The sequence below is a fragment of the Grampus griseus genome (assembly GCF_964374135.1).
Source record: "Grampus griseus genome assembly, chromosome: 15".
NCBI lineage: Eukaryota > Metazoa > Chordata > Mammalia > Artiodactyla > Delphinidae > Grampus > Grampus griseus.
Window position 1 is genome coordinate 30,874,991 of NC_139009.1, and position 19,765 is coordinate 30,894,755.

At 39.4% G+C, this 19,765-nt stretch overlaps 1 protein-coding gene across 1 annotated transcript in view; it reads right to left on the reverse strand.

Moving 5' to 3' along the window:
* Positions 1 to 210: 210 nt before the first annotated feature.
* CDKL4 (cyclin dependent kinase like 4) overlaps positions 211 to 19,765 on the reverse strand; it is a gene marked incomplete at both ends in the record, with an annotated part of 30,912 nt that continues 11,357 nt past the window's right edge. The window contains 9 exon segments of the mRNA XM_082672279.1: positions 211 to 312; positions 2,513 to 2,647; positions 4,898 to 4,954; positions 6,662 to 6,744; positions 8,180 to 8,308; positions 9,729 to 9,824; positions 10,935 to 11,025; positions 16,858 to 16,896; positions 16,900 to 16,930. Coding sequence (XP_082528405.1) covers positions 211 to 312; positions 2,513 to 2,647; positions 4,898 to 4,954; positions 6,662 to 6,744; positions 8,180 to 8,308; positions 9,729 to 9,824; positions 10,935 to 11,025; positions 16,858 to 16,896; positions 16,900 to 16,930 — 763 coding nt within the window.

Consider the following 19,765-nt stretch of genomic DNA (forward strand, 5'->3'; position numbering starts at 1 on the left):
TTCAGACTTTGTAACATTTAAAGAAAATGTTCTAAAAGATAAAGTTGGCATGTAAAAAGCATGGGCAGAGGAATCAGTAATGATCAGAGCAAAACAATTCTAGAAAGCATCTTAATTTTCATATGGCTCATTTGCATTTGAAACACTGAGAATCCCTATTCCTCTGGTACAAAAATGTGTACCTATTAAATTACTTTCCACTTGAAAGAACTATATGTTTGGAAGATGATCGAATTTTAACTGGAAGACTTGTTTTCTTCCATCAGGTGTGGGGGAGATGTGGCTTCCTGGTATGAGATGCAACAGTTGATTCTAATAGCAGAACAAGACAAAAATAGGAAAGTAAATTGAAAATATTTCCTATTGGTACAGTTTGATTTAAAGGTGATAAAACAAAAAGGATACACATGGTGCAAAGATGTCAAAAGACATCAATTTTTAAAATTAAACAGGGTTACTTTTTCCAAAAATTGTGATTCTCTGATACTTGAAAATTTGTTTCTATGATTTATTCTAGGATGCTCAGAGATGTACTATGATTTATTTCAATAAACTCATTTATGAGTATTTAGTCAGGGTTTAAAAGATAGATGTCCACCAGCTATTAAACAATAATTCTAAGAGTCTACATTCTACCCATCTCAAATTTTCAATTTTGGGTATTAATTTTAGGATACTGGCAGAACAGCAAAGATTTAAAACCTCTTTACTATCAACTTTAAACAATATTTAGTCTTCGGGAAATTGCTGGTTATCCACTCAGAGATACAGAAACTAAGAGCTAGGTAGAAATTTGAACTTACAAAGTGAAACCACACTATATGAAAAGATCTTTATGAATTTTTAGTTTATTTTCTGATATGGTAAAATGTCTAGGAAAGAGGTGTGTCCTCAGAAAGAAAACCAGAACTTTAAAGACATCCCTGTCTTTCTCTTGGCCTTGCTCTCTATGGACTTCACCTGGAGGAGGGAGGCGGCTAGGCATGGTCTCATGGTGAGGGCTCTGGTGGGGCTAGCACATAGAGATGGACAGGATGCAGATGGCTAAGCACGGAGAACATGACATCGTCTTTGTAAATGACATTCTCTAAGTGCATGCTGCTCTTGGTGTTTCTTTTCTTTCTGTTGTCTTGGGTCTTTGGGAAGGCCTTCTGTAAAGTCCCTGATCTGTATCAGCTGGGCCACAAAGTATTAAAGGGCAGCACAGCTGTGAACTGGAGACTTAAAGGGAGAGCAGCGTCCTCACCCACCTGGAGGTGAGCGTGGTGGAAAGTGGATTAGGGACCAAGATGCAGGATGGATCAGGGCCGCCATCCACCCTCCTAGGACAAAGCTGGGGAAGTTGGTGAGATGTTTTTGAGGGAACAGTGTTTTTACACAAAATTCACACTGTATTTCAAATTGCTGCCTCAGACTCATTTGAACAAACCCTAATTTTTTGGTTATTTAAGTAAACTCTATTGGGCTTAACTTGCAAACATGTAACTTGAACAGTTAAAGGTAAAATGACCTACGTAATACAAATTTGGATATTTATTTTGGATAAAGATTTTGGATACATCTTTCTCTCCCAACAAACTTCTATTTTAACTATTGAAAGAGACCACTTTCTTCCTTTATGGTAAAGATGCTAATGAGAAAATAAATGAACAAAAAAGTAGATCAGAGGTGGAGGATTAAGCAAACGCAAAATGTGACAATTGTCAGTTTCTGAAAAATGGAAAATTACCATCTTGGCTTATTAATAAGCAATGTTCACCTACTTATTTATTTGGATAATATTTATTAAGTACCTTTGATGTAACAGATATTGTTTTAGGTGCTGGGGATACAGGTGAGGAGAAAAAAATCCAACCTCAAAGAAACCTACTTTCATGGAGTTTATGTTTTAACTTCAGAGTTTTGCAAGTAAATGGTAGTTGCCTAATAAGCTACAGAATCAGTGTTCGTCTTTATATTCACTGTATTATTCTACAATATTGGAACATTTTAGGACAGGATTTGGTTCTCAGATATCTGAGTTTCAGCTCTTTGTATCTGTCCAAAGCTTGCCCTTGGCTACCAGGAAAAGCCTAGGAAAGGCAGACTAAGGTGCCTGCCACAGGTGAAAAGACAGAAGAGTCAAGTTTCCTTTACTGGGCATCTGGAGGCTACAGAAGGTACCGGGATTCTTCCATAATGCTGGTCAAACTCAGTTCTGCTGTAATTGGGGCTTACTTGTTTAAAACTGTTGTGTTTTGGGTACATGACCTGGCAGGGGGGATATTGAAGCAGTGTAAGAAAAGAATTGTGCAATAACTTAAGTGTATTTGGAATAAGATTTTGTGACAATCTGTATATTTTCATAGTTTTATGGTTTTATGACATCAATCACCAATATTTATTAGACAAACAAATACAACTAAACCAGTGCAAAGAGAAGATCTTGGTGCCCGCCTAGTCTCACTTTGAAAGGTAGAGAAGGAAAATAAAGAATCATTTTTATAGCACTTTAACTTTTGAATGGAGGTACCTGCTGACATCTTCTGTTTCTTCCTTCAATACATGCTTTTCTTTTAATTTGGTCCTCTTGAAAAGAATCAAAGTTGGGGCTCTCCAGGAGTTGGGCACAAGTTAACCTGTCATCTGGATTCATCCTCAGACACTCCTATGGAAGACGGGAAGAGCAAAGAAGATATTAAAAGAGGAGCCTGTTTTGTTACTGTGCCCAAAAACTCTGAATAATAACTTGGTAGAGCAAATACGAGTTTAGAAAATCTTCAAGTTTGTATATTATCCAGTACTTGGAACTTGTTAATAACTGGAATTGCTCTTCTTTTGCCCTTTCAAAGTCTTTTGAGGATAGATTTGATGAACATTCAATGTCTCAAAGGGGGTAAATGTAGGTCAGGTGCGTTTCACCAATGACATTTCTTTATCACTTGTCAAAGCAAATAGTTTGTAGGGCTCCACAAAATGTGGTCCCTAGGTCAGCTACATCAGCATCACCTGGGAACTTGTTAGAAATACAAATTCTTCGGTCCAACCCCAGGCCTACTGAATCAAAAGCACTGGGGGTGGGGCCCAGCAATCTGTGTTTAACAAGCCTTCAGGGTGGATCTAATACCTGTTCAAGTTTGAGAAGCCACCTGAGAATGGATTGGGCTTACAGGGCTTGACCTACCCTCCACCAACCCCTCGGGGGGGTTGCTAAATTGCAGGCGGGTCAGAACAACCTGTCCAGAACAAGGCTGGAGAATTAGACTTCCAGGACAGGGCCTGCAGAGTGCTGGGTTAGGGCAAGTCAGAGCAGTGAGACAGGTAGAAGGCAGGTGAGGTCCAGTGGAGCAGTGGTAAGGGCAGTCTGAGAGCTCAGAGGTGTCGGCCTCTGAGTCTCAGGGGGACTCATACTGAAGGAATCCAGCACCCTGGATAGCACCTGGGTAGTGACCAGCGCTAGCACAAAGGCTGGTCTACAAAGTTGACTCTAGGTCATCCAGATGGCTCTACTTTCTAGATCAGAAGAGTTTCAAACTGGGCTGCTTATCATAATCACCTAAGGGGAGGCTTAACGATACAAATTCCAAGGTCCTATTCATAGAGATTCTGCTTCTGTAAATCTGAGGTTATTTATTGGAATGTATATTTTTAAAAAGCTCATTCTGATGAGTAGTCATTCTGATCAGTGGTATGGAAGTCATTGCTATAAATATAACTTAATTGGTTGTTAAAGATAGATACTGATACTAGTATCTCCATCCCTACACCACTAAAGGCTTTCAGCGTCCACACTGAATGGAAGAGGCACACTTTCTAGCATGGCCTCAGTTGGTCAAGCATGAATGGCATACTGGTCATAGATGAGTTTCTTCTGCTTTTTATTAGAATTGGTCCTTTGTTTGACTATCTCTTTTGGCCCTGGTACAGGGGCTATATTTGGTGTCTGCATGGTTCTGATTTTGCCTGATCTTCTACTGATGTTTTTAAAATGTAATTTAAAATTTTAGTTAATCCAGTGTATCCAAACTGTTATCAGTTCAACATGTAATATTTTAAAAACTATTAATGAAATATTTTATATTCTTTTTTAAAGTAATTTTCATAGAAATATAGTACATCTCAATTCTAATCAGCCATATTTCAAGTGCTCAATAGTAACATGTAACTAGTGGCTACCATATTGGACAGCACAGTTCTTTTTATTTTTAAAATTTTTATTTTATTTATTTTTAACATCTTTATTGGAGTATAATTGCTTTACAATGGTGTGTTAGTTTCTGCTTTATAGCAAAGTGAATCAGCTATACATATATCCCCATATCTCTTCCCTCTACAGCACAATTCGTTTTTTTTTTTTTTTTTTTTTGTGGTACACGGGCCTCTCACTGTTGTGGCCTCTCCCGCTGCGGAGCACAGGCTCCGGACGCACAGGCTCAGCGGCCATGGCTCACAGGCCCAGCCGCTCCGCAGCACGTGGGATCCTCCCGGACTGGGGCACGAACCCGTGTCCCCTGCATCGGCAGGCGGACTCTCAACCACTGCGCCACCACGGAAGCCCTACAGCACAATTCTTGATCTTCAAATTTAAGGAGTACATTTATCCTCATAAATTTCCATAGTCTTGAATATACTGACTTAACAGTCAAATTTCCTAATGAATGCAGAAGTATGGTCTTCATCATGGCAGACCTTAATTATACTCTTTCATCTTCTACTAATTTTAATGGATATGTTAGAAAGATTACTGTTTAAACCACTGATGTTCCTTTAACTGTAATTATTTTACAGTTCCTTAACTGTTTCAATGACTACATTTTTACCTTGGCATTATTTGCCCTACTGTCCACCCCGCCTAGAGTTACCAGCTTCAATCATTATGACTTGCAGTCAATAATGGTTATAATTGATGCTTAGGTACCTTCATGAAATTCAAAGCCACAGGATGCACATCTGAGAACTTTTCTTCAAAAGTTTCCTAAAAAACAAAGTAAAGCATTTCAATGTTACCTAACAACAAAGTAATGGATATTTTAAATATATTAGCATTAAGAATACTTTGGAGAAAGACCCCCTAGTAGGTTAGATTTTGAAGATTTTTTAAATTCATATTTTTACATAATTTTACACTACTGTATAGTGTATTGGGAAAAATTGAAGCTATTAACTTCACGGTGTTTTGCAATTAGTGTTTGGTAAATGTTCGTGCTAAATGTCCCCTTCTGAAATCCTACAACAGTACCCTAAAATCTACTTATAGGGATGCCTGATCTACTTACAGAAACGCTTTGAGCATTAATGAAAATACACTGAGCTGCATAATTAAGAGCACTACGGAAAGCAACAGAATGATGAACACAATATTCAGAATAGTAAGGGGGGAAGAGAATGGGATTGAGGAAGAGTACATGGGGAGTAAGAAGCTTCCAAGTCAATGGCAATATTCTCCTTCCTTAACTAGGCAGCAGGTACATGTGAATTTGTTGTATTTTAGTCTTTAAATCAAACATGTTATATAAATAATCTTTTGTAATTCAACCTCTAGACTTGTAATTCAACTTTTAACCTCTTATTGTATTTGTTAAAAGCCTTAACAAATATACTAAAAAAGAAATCCAGTACATAAATCAAGGTATTATACGAAATAAATTTAAGATGAACAGGGTGTTTAGAGAAGTTGGGACCACCTGAATCTGATGGTTCACAGGTGCCATAAATCATGACCTGGCTTAGCAGACTCTCCCCAGCTCCAGCACAGCTGGAGCGTGGCACAGGCTTCCCCTGACCGTCCTTTCATTCTACAGGCAGAATCTAGATCATACAGAGTTTTAAAGATCATAGCCCAAACTTAGGTAACACAGACAGGAAATCAATGACTACAGAGAGTAAGAGGGTCAAGTAGTCATTGGTAGATTCCCACAAAAAGGCAAAGACCACAGGAAGAGTGCAGAGGTGAACATTGTGGTTTGCAGTTTTGATTTGGATACAACGAGGATCATTTTGTGGAATGACCTTCCATGTGGAAATATATGTTGTGAAAAAATAGTTTCTATTGATTTGAGCTTTGTGTCAGAAGCTGAAGAAAATAGAGAATGCATTTTTTTTTCAAAATAGAGACAACTATGGTAAGTACTGTTTATGAGAAAATAATTATTTCAGGGCAAGGTACCAGAGTGTTTTGATTAAAAGGATCACGGGGGCTTCCCGGGTGGCGCAGTGGTTGAGAGTCCGCCTGCCGATGCAGGGAACACGGGTTCGTGCCCTGGTCCGGGAAGATCCCACATGCCGCAGAACGGCTGGGCCCGTGAGCCATGGCCGCTGAGCCTGTGTGTCCAGAGCCTGTGCTCCGCAACGGGAGAGGCCACAACAGTGAGAGGCCCACATACCGCAAAAAAAATAATAATAAAAAATAAAAAAATAAAAGGATCACGGTATTTATGAAGGAACTAAGCATACTTTCACTTCCAAATTTAAAATTGAACTAATCTTTGAATACATAGGGCAAGTAAACTTTTAAAGCATTCTCCTGGTTCATTTTATGTAGTTTTTACATAGTTTTTTTGACCTGTGTCAGTGTGTCGTAAGGAAAACAGGAGCCCAAAGCACAAACATTAAAGAAGAAACAAGTACCCCTTTAAAGAAAGTAGCAACACAAATAACAAAACACCAGAATCGAGCAATTTACCATATCTTCTGGTTCAGGAATACTGATGCCATGGAAAAACTGGTTACTTTTAAAGATAGATTGATGTCTTGGGATTAGTTTTCCTGTTAAATACAAACCACATAACTCATGAAAAATTTACTAAAAGTAACATAATGCTTAAATGGTTAACTTCTGAGGTCCAGATGTGAAAGAAATACTGAGCCTGATCATTCCCTCCAGATTTGGGAGGAATGGGTCATTGCAAAAACATACCTTCTCAGGTAAGGTCAATGCTCCCAAGGAACTCTCTTTGCCACACATGGTTTGGTCTGCCATTCAGCCGCCACCAGAAGAGGAGGTAAGCAAGTGGTCTGGAGGGCTTTACACATATGCTCCCATTTAATCTCATAACCATCTCACAATTGTCGCTATTTTTCATTTATACTGTCCCAGTCAGAGAATGAGGCTCAGAGGTTTGATCAGCTGTCTAAAGTCACACGGCCATTAGGTGACAGACCCAGGATTCAGACTCGTCTGTCTAACATCTGCCTAATGTAAATTTCCACAACCTTGCAGGAAATCAATTAAACAGCAGAAGCTTAAGGTGTGGCCTGTAGTGATACTCTACCCCACACTTTTCATGCTGCGGAATTCTCCAGCAGAATGTGTTGGGACCACACAGGGAATTGCATCAGACCAGACAGCAGTAGTTCCCTTGCCCAGCAGCCATGCTGCCAGGAGAGCCCATGGGAAGGGATTAATAAACACCCATCACTTTGTTTCCATCCATGCTGCTGGCGTAAAGCTGCAGCTGATCTTTTGGGTTATGTTCTCTTCCAACCAGGTGGAAGTAGACAAGTGCTGAGGACGCTGCATCGTGATGAAAGCTCATGAAAGAGAGCATTTGAGTCCATTCTTATTCTGCACTTAACTAGTTGTAGGGCTTTAGGCCACTCATGGAAGCTCCCAGAGCCTCAGTTTCCTCATTGGTAAAACCAGGCACAATGAAAAATGTTATAATGTCCTTAATGGGCTTTTCTTAAGACTGAAAGAGATGGTGTGTGTGAAAGTAATTTGTAAATTCTTAAGTATAAAGAAGCAGATTTGAGGAGTGGCAACAGAGGCTGTATAGCCTGCAAAACCTAAAATATTTACCATTTGGCCCTTTATAGAAAAAGTTTGCTGACCCCTGTGCTAGAGGAAAGGGGAAAATTCCTCTTTTACAGAGGATAGAAAGTGCATTTGAGTAAATATCTTTAGAGTAAGCTCTATGCAGCTGACTCATACCCTTAGCCCTATCTTAGGCTGATAAGGTAAGTAAATGTATAGTTTATTCCACGGCTAATTGACTTGACTTGGAAAGGCATCTGAAAACTCCTCACTGACACAAGTTATGGCTCCACACATTGAGAAAAGGGTTGGGCTTTGGCTACAACCCAGACCAGCCATCCTGAGTAGCACTTTGGAGAAGAAAGAAAGGTCTTATTGTTCATTACAGTGACATACCACTACTATAACACTTTAGCAACTCTGTAAGCCATAAAATGCCACTTATACCCAGTGTTCTGATTATCAGATACAGTTGGTCCACATCTGATTTTCTAGGCCACAGTGGCTGGCCTGTCAGGAGCTCTGCAAAAACGCAACCGGTAGCCCATATGTCGACTGAAGAACCATAGTGGGTATCTACCACAAGAAGTTCAGGAGAGGCAGGAATGTACAGTGGAGAAAGGACAGCCTCTTCAATAAGTGGTGCTGGGAAAACTGGACAGGTACATGTAAAAGTATGAGATTAGATCACTCCCTAACACCATACACAAAAATAAGCTCAAAATGGATTAAAGACCTAAATGTAAGGCCAGAAACTATCAAACTCTTAGAGGAAAACATAGGCAGAACACTCTATGACAGAAATCACAGCAAGATCCTTTTTGACCCACCTCCTAGAGAAATGGAAATAAAAACAAAAATAAACAAATGGGACCTAATGAAACTTCAAAGCTTTTGCACAGCAAAGGAAACCATAAACAAGACCAAAAGACAACCCTCAGACTGGGAGAAAATATTTGCAAATGAAGCAACTGACAAAGGATTAATTTCCAAAATTTACAAGCAGCTCAATAACAAAAAAACAAACAACCCAATCCAAAAATGGGCAAAAGACCTAAATAGACATTTCTCCAAAGAAGATATACAGACTGCCAACAAACACATGAAAGAATGCTCAACATCATTAATCATCAGAGAAATGCAAATCAAAACTACAACGAGATATCATCTCACACCAGTCAGAATGGCCATCATCAAAAAATCTAGAAACAATAAATGTTGGAGAGGGTGTAGAGAAAAGGGAACACTCTTGCACTGCTGGTGGGAATGTGAATTGGTTCAGCCACTATGGAGAAGAGTATGGAGGTTCCTTAAAAAACTACAAACAGAACTACCATATGACCCAGCAATCCCACTACTGGACATATACCCTGAGAAAACCAAAATTCAAAAAGAGTCATGTACCAAAATGTTCATTGCCACTCAATTTACAATAGCCTGGAGATTTAAACAAGCTAAGTGCCCATCATCGGATGAATGGATAAAGAAGATGTGGCACATATATACAATGGAATATTACTCAGCCATAAAAAGAAACGAAATTGAGCTATTTGTAATGAGGTGGATAGACCTAGAGTCTGTCATACAGAGTGAAGTAAGTCAGAAAGAGAAAGACAAATACCGTATGCTAACACATATATATGGAATTTAAGAAAAAAAATGTCATGAAGAACCTAGAGGTAAGACAGGAATAAAGACACAGACCTACTGGAGAACGGACTTGAGGATATGGGGAGGGGGAAGGGTGAGCTGTGACAAAGCGAGAGAGAGGCATGGACATATATACGCTAACACACGTAAGGTAGATAGCTAGTGGGAAGCAGCCGCATAGCACAGGGAGATCAGCTCGGTGCTTTGTGACCGCCTGGAGGGGTGGGATAGGGAGGGTGAGAGGGAGGGAGATGCAAGAGGGAAGAGATATGGGAACATATGTATATGTATAACTGATTCACTTTGTTATAGAGCAGAAACTAACACACCATTGTAAAGCAATTATACCCCAATAAAGACGTTAAAAAAAAAAAAAAAAAAAGAAGTTCAGGAGCTCGGTACCATCTTGTAGCGACATAATCAGTGTAGGCATCTCCTGGAACTGCAAATGCATCAGTCAGATCAGGTGGGTCACATTCTCCCAAGAGAGGAGCTACTCCCAAGAGCAGTCAGGCATTCAGATCAGCTTTAGTAATTCTCAGAAGCCACGATACTCCTAACAGTTCATGCAGTGAGGCACTAATCGAGTAAACAGTACTCAGATAGTAAATTCACCTTCCCCATACTATGTATAAAATAGATAAGCAATATACTGTACAGTACAGGGAATTACACCCGTTGTCTTGTAATAACCTATAATGGAGTATAATCTGCAAAAATACTGGATCCCTATACTGTACACCTGAAACTAACATAATATTGTAAAAACTATATACTTCAATTAAAAAACATTCAACTTCCAAAGGTACCTTAGCTAGTTAACATCTATATAATCCTAAAAAGAGAGGACCGGGGCGAGGGGGTAGGGAGAATTTCTACAGTGTAACTTCAAGTATAAACCAGCCTCCCAATGCATTGTCAAGTCACCTGTGTTTGGGTCCTATCAGGATATTGATTGTGTGTATGCCCCCCGTGCAGTGTACCTGTTGTTAATGCATGTTTTTTGCCTGCTGCACAGCTCTAGATTCAAGGAGACGTCATTATTTGTCCCCCTTTCCCTTGGTTCCTCCCTCTCTGGGATGACTTCTTTTTTCTCAGCACTGTCTCTGAATCCTCTCTGTCATTTTCTGTTTACTCTCCTAGTCTCATCAGCTCCACAAAGTTTTTCCCAACCACTCTAGACCACGTTAACATCTCCCTCCAGGGAACCATCTGCCCTTTCGCTTTAGTACTTTATTGCCTGTCATCTTGTATTATTCTTTTGTTTCTTTTACTTCAGATTATAAGTGCATGAAGACCAGAAATGCATCTTGTAGTTCTTTTCCTTTCCTATGGGACAAAGTACATAAATGTGACATCCAATAAATTGTAGTTGATTGGATGGAGGTGAAGTGTGAACTGATGTACTGACTAAAAGGTTACAGTGAAATTTCCCTTTTTGAATAATAACAATATAACAATCAGCATACATTCAGTATCTAAAGTAAGAATTTTAACTGTATCATTTCATAATCATCTGAATTGGATAAGTTAGCAAAAAATTGCTACTTACTCAGCATTCGTGCAAACCCAAAGTCACAAATCTTGATTATTCCTTGCTTAGTTATTAGAATATTTTCAGGTTTTACATCTCTGTGAATACACTGTAAGAAAATATTTAATTATTTCCCCGAGTCATCAAGACAACGAAGCATAATGAATACTTAACTATTAGTTTATATGATAAACAAAGCCTGTGAGATAAACACAAATACGGTTTTCCTTCATTTTTCTAAAAACTTAAATTGCCATTTTTTTCATTTGTAAATCTTATACCAAAAGAAAAAAAAGTTGCTATATTAGGAAAGAAATTAAAATAATTATTGGATAGGAAAACTGAAAAAAATATTTTTGAGAAGGCAGTATCATATAATTATTTTTTCCACTTTTTACTGAGCCCTATTTAAACAGTAAGAGGTAAAACCCTGAATGAGACAACAAGGTCCTACTGTATAGCACAGAGAACTATATTTAATATCCTATGATAAACCATAATGGAAAAGGATATAAAAAAAGAATATATATATATGTATAACGGAGTCACTCTGTTGTACAGCAGTAATTAACACAACCTTGTAAATCAAGTATGAGGTAACCCTGAACGAGGTAACACTCAGAGTGCTCCTAATAAGAACGGCTGCCCCCCAAGAATCACAATGCAGGTTGCACAAACATTGCAGATTGGAGAAACTGGAAAAACGTTTGAATGACAGCAAAAACAAAATTCATTAGAGTGACCATCTTATTTATCATCCAGCTCTATTAAGGATGTGTGAAAGGGAGCTCTATTAATTACTACGCGAGGACAACAGCCCACAACTGTCCTGGGCAAGCTGGGATGTAACGGTCACCTATTAACAAGAGATACCAAATATTCGGCCTCAGGGGATGAGTATTCCCAACTAATCTGCAACCATTAACAGCTTTCTTGAAACGTGACCACAGGATGCTGTTGGAGTTGCCCCTGGGAGAGCGGGTCACCAGCGGGAGGCATTCTCCCCTCCGAGTCCTCTATGTGTGGAGAGCTTACAGCTTGCTGCAACACCCCAGGACCCTGAGTGAAGCAGGTGCTCCTTCCTGGATATGAGAGGGCTAAGCTGGGGGTGTGGGTGAAGGTGGGCTGAGTGAGCCCCACTCACTATTAGTCCAGAAATGGCTATTCCATGCTGTGGATGCCCCAGGAGAAAACAACTCAGGCCCTATTCTTCAGAACTTCAGCTTTCCAGGTTATCCTCCCTCCAAACAAGCACGCAGATAAAAATGGTGTTGCTCTTCTTGTACAACTCAGCCCTCATGCAGAGCTCTGAACTTTTCAGAGCACTTCTACATGAATTAGTTCATCCTTGCAACAATCCTGTGATTGCAGGTGGCTACCGACGGTCTCCGGATTAAGTACCACAACAATCAGCTCTTTCTGCCTCACTTCTCTGTTGTGCTGTCAGTCTCTTGAAGTATTCCTGTCAAATTGACAATTTTGAAATAATTTTTTTTCTTCTATAATAGCTATCTAAAAAGAGAAAATGTTGAACCCTAAATTCATTTTGGGTCACAAAAACGGCACTGGTACTAGAAGCTTGTTTGTATTGTCTCAATTACTGTCAACTGTCTCATAATTTGTACAACCAGCAGTTAGAAGAAACTTTTTAAGGCCTCTTAAAAGTCCTAAGGCCCTAGATATTAATTTTTAAAAATACATTGTTGTAATATAGGCCAGCATAGTTTTCATCCTACCTTTTAAAGCAACACATTTATGAAAACTGGATTAACACTTTGCATCATATTCACCTATAATAATTAGTGATTTAATAAGAATAGGTTATATCCCTCAGGTGAGTTTGCATCGGATTCTAAAATTTCTGTACTATATGTGTCATTACTAAGTAAATGGACTTACATTGATACCTGTCTATTGGCCTATTTAAATATGCAAATCCATGTGAAATTTACAGCTACTTATTTTCCAACCAAAACATACAAAGGCAATGAAGTATTGAAGAATACTGAAAAAATTTTTAGTGTAATGCAGGTAACAGAAGTTACAAATAAGAAGCTACAGCGGGTTCGTGCCCTTGTCTGGGAAGATCCCACATGCTGCAGAGCGGCTGGGCCCGTGAGCCATGGCCGCTGAGCCTGCGCGTCCGGAGCCTGTGCTCCGCAACGGGAGAGGCCACAACAGTGAGAGGCCCGCGTACCACAAAAAAAAGGATAGATGGAGTATTATATAATAGAAGAAAGAAAAAGAGAGTAAAAATCACTGGAACAGTAAGAAGCAGAGTGTGGAGAACAGAAGATGCTTAGACATACAGCATTCACTTTCTCCACTGCAAAGCTGCACTCAGTGCAAACTCTGTAATGCCTCTCGCAATCAGCTTATTTTCCACCTAAGAGCAATAACTTGCAAGTCAGTGTAACCAAAACACTTTGATAAACTTGGGTATCATACACAGCTTTTAGCAAACATTGCTTAAACTGGGTTATTGCAGCTGATGCGCAATCTCATTTTTACAATCTCAAAAGCCAGCAAGAAGAGGTATTCATGGTATTTTAAACCTGACCCTTAATTTTAGGAATCATTTCCGGAAGCTTCCCTACTAGAAGCTGCTTCTTTATATAGCCTGAATGGACATCTGAGAAGGTTGTTCTTTGAGCCTTACGGATGGATACTCATAATGAGAGAGGAAAGGAACCTCCTCCCTGACAACTAAGTCATTGATATCAACAAGATGATGATGGATGTTACAGCCAGACATACTCGTATTTTGGAAGTCACTGTAATTTTGTCATTTTGACATGAAGTTCCTTTTTTTTTTTGGCTGTGCCTTGTGGCTTGCAGGATCTTAGTTCCCTAACCAAGGATCAAACCCCGGCCCACGGCAGTGAAAGCACAGAGTTCTAACCACTGGACCTCCAGGGAATTCCCAGACATGAAGTTGTTTTTCTCTAATCGATACGTCAAATATATAAAAATTCATGAGTTGACAATGATGCTAAATGGTCACTTTAGTTACCTCAATCTAGCCATATTATAGGGTAAAAAAAACAAAATGAGTAGGTATTTTCATAAGTCCAGTGCTTCTCAAAATATAATGTGCACATGAATCACCTGGCGATCTTGTTAAAATGCAGATTCTGAGTCAGAGCTGAACGGGCCTGAGAACCTGCATTTCTAATGAGCTCTCAGGTGATCTCTACAAATCACACTTTGAGTAGCAAGGCCTTAATCCCTTACTACCGTAACCTTCCTTTCTTGGTAGGATCACCACTCTGGAGATGAAAAGGTAGTCATGGTCACCACAGGTTGAAAGCTGGGAATCTTCAGCAACACCACTTGGGTCAGACTGCCTTTTCTATTCTTTGAGAGTATCATGAGGGCTCCTTTAAAATAAGGAGAGTATAAAGGTTTTCGATGTAGTATTGTAACAACTTACATATGATTTAGATTTTTTTTCCTCTGTGTGCATTTTAGACAATAGGTTTGTTAAAAAAAAAAAAAGATACATAAAAGCTTACCACAGCATAAGAAAATGGGATAACCAGAGTTCAGAAGTAATTTCCACGTTGGAGGAAGAAATTTTGTCTGAAAAATTATCCATTTTTAATAAAGGCCATAGATTATAAACTGGAGGTTTTCAATATTTCAAAGTTTAAGGTACAGAACGTGTTGTTCCAAGCAGAGAAAGAAATGGTGGCAGTTGCATTGAGCTACAATAATGTTTGGGTCCACTGGAAATAGTAAGTAGTAATCAGGTAGGTAAGTTGATTGATTGACCCACTCATTCATTCATTCCTTCATCCAGTTATTCAATAAATGTTTCCTGAGCACCTTTTATATAAAAAGATCCATGCTAGGCTAAAGCGATACAAAGATAAATCAGCCACAGACACTGTATTCAAGCTTATAATCAGTACACAGGAAAATGTCTGATTATATAGGGATAATGTACAACACGGTAAAACGAATTTTTAAAAAATCATTTTAATTACCCATAAAACTCTAGCAACAAACTTAGGTGAACTTGAATACCTCTCAGAGCATGGTGAAAAGCAACAGAGATGTGGATTCAATTCAGCATTATCTTTAGTAATTATTTGAAAGTACAATTTGCATCATGAAAAACAGGTTTATGTATCTTGTGGACAATATCCCTCTATACTCTATCAATAGAAAATAAAAGCTTCTGACTTATCCTAACAAAACAAACAAACAAAACTTCACTGACTTTCTTAAAGCTAAAGGAAGCTTTCCCTAATAATTGAAATTTAGTTCCATGATCCTGTACTCTTTTTCAGCAATCCTAGACTACTATGATAGATATTCTGCTGGCATCAAAATTGACCATATGGTAGTCTGTATCCTTGCCTCAACACTGTCTCCGTGTAGGCACCAACGCAAAAGGTCTAGAGTTATTTTTTAAAAACTATCATTATAGCAAAAGCACCCAAGAGCCTACTTAAAGAAGCTCCCACTGGCCTAAGATTTGAACATCAGAGAGAACAATTATTGCAGAGGAATGAAACACATCAAATACATAAAATCCATTCGTTTATGACGATACCCTACACCTCCCCAAAACCCTTTATTATTCACTCTTGGAGGCTGCTAACACACTGGCTCATCACTCTTGAGTACTGACAAACAAAGGGAATAATCACATATTTATCTTACTGTACTTTACAGTAGCCAGAGTCCATGATGGTAAATTCTTCTCCATAGAATTCCAATTAACAAATGCAGAAGGAATAATAGAATTAGAAAATCACCACCTTTTAACCCTAATGAAATCCTGGAGAGAGGTAATAATTACCTATGAATGCTAAAACGAAATAAAAGATTGACGGGGGGCTTCCCTGGTGGCGCAGTGGTTGAGAGTCCGCCTGCCGATGCAGGGGACACGGGTTCGTGTCCCGGTCCGGGAAGATCCCGCATGCTAGGCCCATGAGCCATGGCCGCTGAGCCTGCGCGTCCGGAGCCTGTGCTCCGCAACGGGAGAGGCCACAACTGTGAGAGGCCCGTGTACTGGAAAAAAAAAAAAAAAAAAAAGATTGACAGGGAAAGTGATAATGGAGGGGATCAAATGAACACCTCCTGAACCCACTAATCTATTTTAAGACAATCAAAAGTGGGAAAGACAACCAGACATAATATATGCCTCATGATGCTGATGCAATAAGTGTACAGCACTATATGTGAAGCATTCCTGTCTAAAAAACTGAACCTGAGTATGATCAAACCTCTGGATATAAACACCAATTTATAGCAAATACAGGTGAAAGAATAAGTTAAGTAACACATAGGAAGCAATCGGCCAAAATGATTTCTATAACACAGGAGTAGTCAAAGTGTGGCTCTAGGACCAGCAGCTTCAGTATCAACTGGGAAACTGTTAGAAATGTCAATTCTCAGGTCCTATCCCAGACCTACTGAATCAGAAACTCTGGGAATGGGCCCAGCAAAATGTGTCTTAACAAGACCTCCTGGTGATTTTGATGCATGCTTAAGTTTGATACCCATGGCTGTAAAAAATTAATGATGGGGAAAAAAAAGGTAGGGGAAGGGGGACTGCTATAGAATAAAAGACTTAAGAGACATTAAAAACAAAACAAAATCAAGTGCCATGGAGGGTTACACCTCTGATATCCTGAAAACTTATTTTAATCCAATTTAAAAATAATTATAGGAATCAATATTGCGGCAAAAAGAAACATTAAGTTTATACAAACTTTTAATTTATAAGGAAGGAGTAATTCGATTCTTACAGAAATTGGAAAAGGGCCATGAATCATGCATTACTTTTCCTCATATTCTGTAACTTTCTTTTGTTTGGCTCTTTTGGTCCTTATTTTCCCTCTGGCATTAGCTCTTCAAATAGACCCCTGAGCTAAGTAGAAGAGTCATCATGAAGAAATCAGCAAATACGTTAGAAAATGTTACTTACGTTATGTCTATGCCAGAAGTTAAGAGCTTGAAGTGTTTGTCATAACACACTTTTGATCATTCCATCAGCAACTCTGGGGGAAAAAACAAAAAAGGAAATGAAAACTCCTATGATAGGGTTTCAGCAGCAGAACTGGGAATAGAAATGGAATGGGCGGGGCTTGTCATGGCCAAAGGATGCAGCGCAAAGGGAGTCTGGGAAATTTTTTTTTTTTTTTTTTTGCGGTACGCAGGCCTCTCACCGCTGTGGCCTCTCCCGTTGCGGAGCACAGGCTCCGGACGCGCAGGCCCAGCGGCCATGGCCCACGGGCCCAGCCGCCCCGCGTCACGTGGGATCCTCCCGGACCGGGGCACAAACCCGCGTCCCCTGCATCGGCAGGCGGACCCTCAACCACTGCGCCACCAGGGAAGCCCTGGGAAATTTTTTTTTTTAATGTTTTAACGAAAATTGCTTTACTACTTTTTCTTTTGGTTATATAATTTTTGCTTTGTAATTTGAAATTTTTACATCTGTAAAAATGATCCATGCTTATCATGAAAATTCAAACAATATAGAAAAGTAAAGAAATAAAAAGTGTTGACTCAAATCTTGCTAGCTCAAAATAATTGCTGTAACTTATAGTGACTGTCCCTTTAGGAATCTCTGTTTCTCTCCCTCTCTCTGCAGTTACCTTTTAATATTTAAATACATTCATATGGGTCAATATTTTTAAAGTTAAAAGAATATCCATGAAGAATTCTCTCATACCTGCCTTGCCAATCATTTCATCCTCTGCAACTTCCCCTGCCTCTTTCAGAAACATCCTATGCATTGAGGTACAGATACTAATATGTATACATATATTTCAGTGGCCAAGGATTTCATTATATGGATGTATCATAATTTACTTAGTTAGTCCCCATTGATGAGCAATTAGGCCTGATACGATTTTCATTTCTAGAAGCAATGCTTCAGTGAATATCTACTCACCCATCTATGGAAGTTGTGCAGTTATCTTTTTAAGGTAAGTTCTAGAAGTGGGATTTCTGGGACCTATGGTAGGCACATGTTACATTTTGATCCTGCAAGTAACTTCAGGTAGACCTGAGACTTGGTTTTGCAGGAAAAAAGACATTCTTGAAGGTTGACCTTCAATTCATCCAATTCACATTGGTGGTAAACACTCAAGCATGTGCCAGGGTTGTTTTATAACAGTTTCCTATGCCTGGTAAGCAGGCAGGTACACAGCCAGGGGAGGCTGGGGAGAATAAAGGGCCCTTGAGAATGGGAGGCTGGGAGCTTCTTGCCCCTGAAGATTCCTCACTCTGTGGAAAATATTGGGGAGTGTTTTCCATTGGGGAATTGGGGATCTGGGCAACTTGTATTCTGTCTGGGAGTACTTAGTGTATTTTGTGTAACCATTTCTATAAATTGCAGCAATTACATTCCCTTTAACTTTTCTGTTGATGTCTTTCCATTGCTCACATCACTGTCCCAGGATGATGCCTTCACAGTTACATACGGCCAAACTACCCTCACTAAGCAAGGTTGTACATATTTACACGCCCACCAAGCATCTGTGCACTTGAGTCCCTATCTCCTCATTGTCTTGCCAACATTCCGTTTTGCCAGTGTTATGTTTGCCAAGCTGTGGTTAAAATAAAAAGATATCTCACTTTGGTTTTCATTAATTTCATTTCATTAATTACTAATGATTTTAATTTTCACATTATTGAATATTAAACTTCTCTCCTTTTGTGTATTTTCTGTTCATGCCCTTTATTGCTTTTCGATTGGTCTAGTTACTCTTCTTTAAATTGATTTATGAAGACTCAATGTATATCAGAGTCTACATAGATGCTGTAAATATTTTTCTCAGTGTGTTGTTTGCTTTTCAGCCCTCTTCGCGGAGATGAGGTTGTTGTTGGCATATTTTCAAAAATCTGAAAACATAAGATTTTTTTTTCACTAAATGTTCTACTGTGAGGATTTTTTGATTAAAAAATGTAAAATTACCTAATATTCCAAACACTCCCATCACTCAGTTCTAATATTTTATCATATTTGGATATTTAATGTGTTTAGATCACGTTTTAAAAACTGAACTCATTATCGTGCAGATGGAGCTGGTCTTGCAGAACAGTGGGCTGGCCTGTGTGTGACGCAGGTATGGCACCAGTGACAAGACATGTTAGGTCTGGGTAAACACCAAGAAATAGCAACCACTGAATGGAGGTATTTTGCTCAGAGCAGTTTTCCCATCTCAGATCACAGTGACGGTGTCAAGCCCTTGGCATCAGTGATCTGGTGGCAGCCTTTTGACTCTAGCTCTTCTCAGTATTGTGAAAGCACCTAATTCTCAGTATTAAGTCCCTTTCCACTTAAAATGTCTAGAGTGGTTTTTATTTCCTATACTGAATTCTGGTATAACTTTATCCTCTCCCTCTTTTACCTAAGAGCCAAGCCTGAGACTACATTATTTATATTTTTTTAATGAGGCAGAAGGAATAGTACAGCCATTTGTGCACAGAGTTCAAACCCCAGCCGTGCTGCTTCCTAGTTTTTTAACCTTGGGCAAGTTATTTGTGCTTTCACTTTTCCTGGAATAATACCTCACAAGTTTATTGAGAAGTCTATCCCTTAAGAGCCTGGGTATTAAAACACAGGTTCAGGATATGAGGGTCTGGGGTCAGACGAGGTGAGTAGATGGGGCTGACACCCAGTGCAAAGACACAAAGAGCCTGAAGAGGATGGGGAGAGGCCCTGAGGTGAGAAAGAGCTGGGAGTGTGGCGGCCAGTGTGGCTGAAGTGTGAGTGAAGTTGCTGAGGCTGGCGGGGGCCAGACCCCCGAGGGCCTTCGCAATCTGGGTCAGGAATTTGCACTTTACTCTGAGTTCAAAGGGAAGTCTTTGAAAGGACTCAAGAAGGC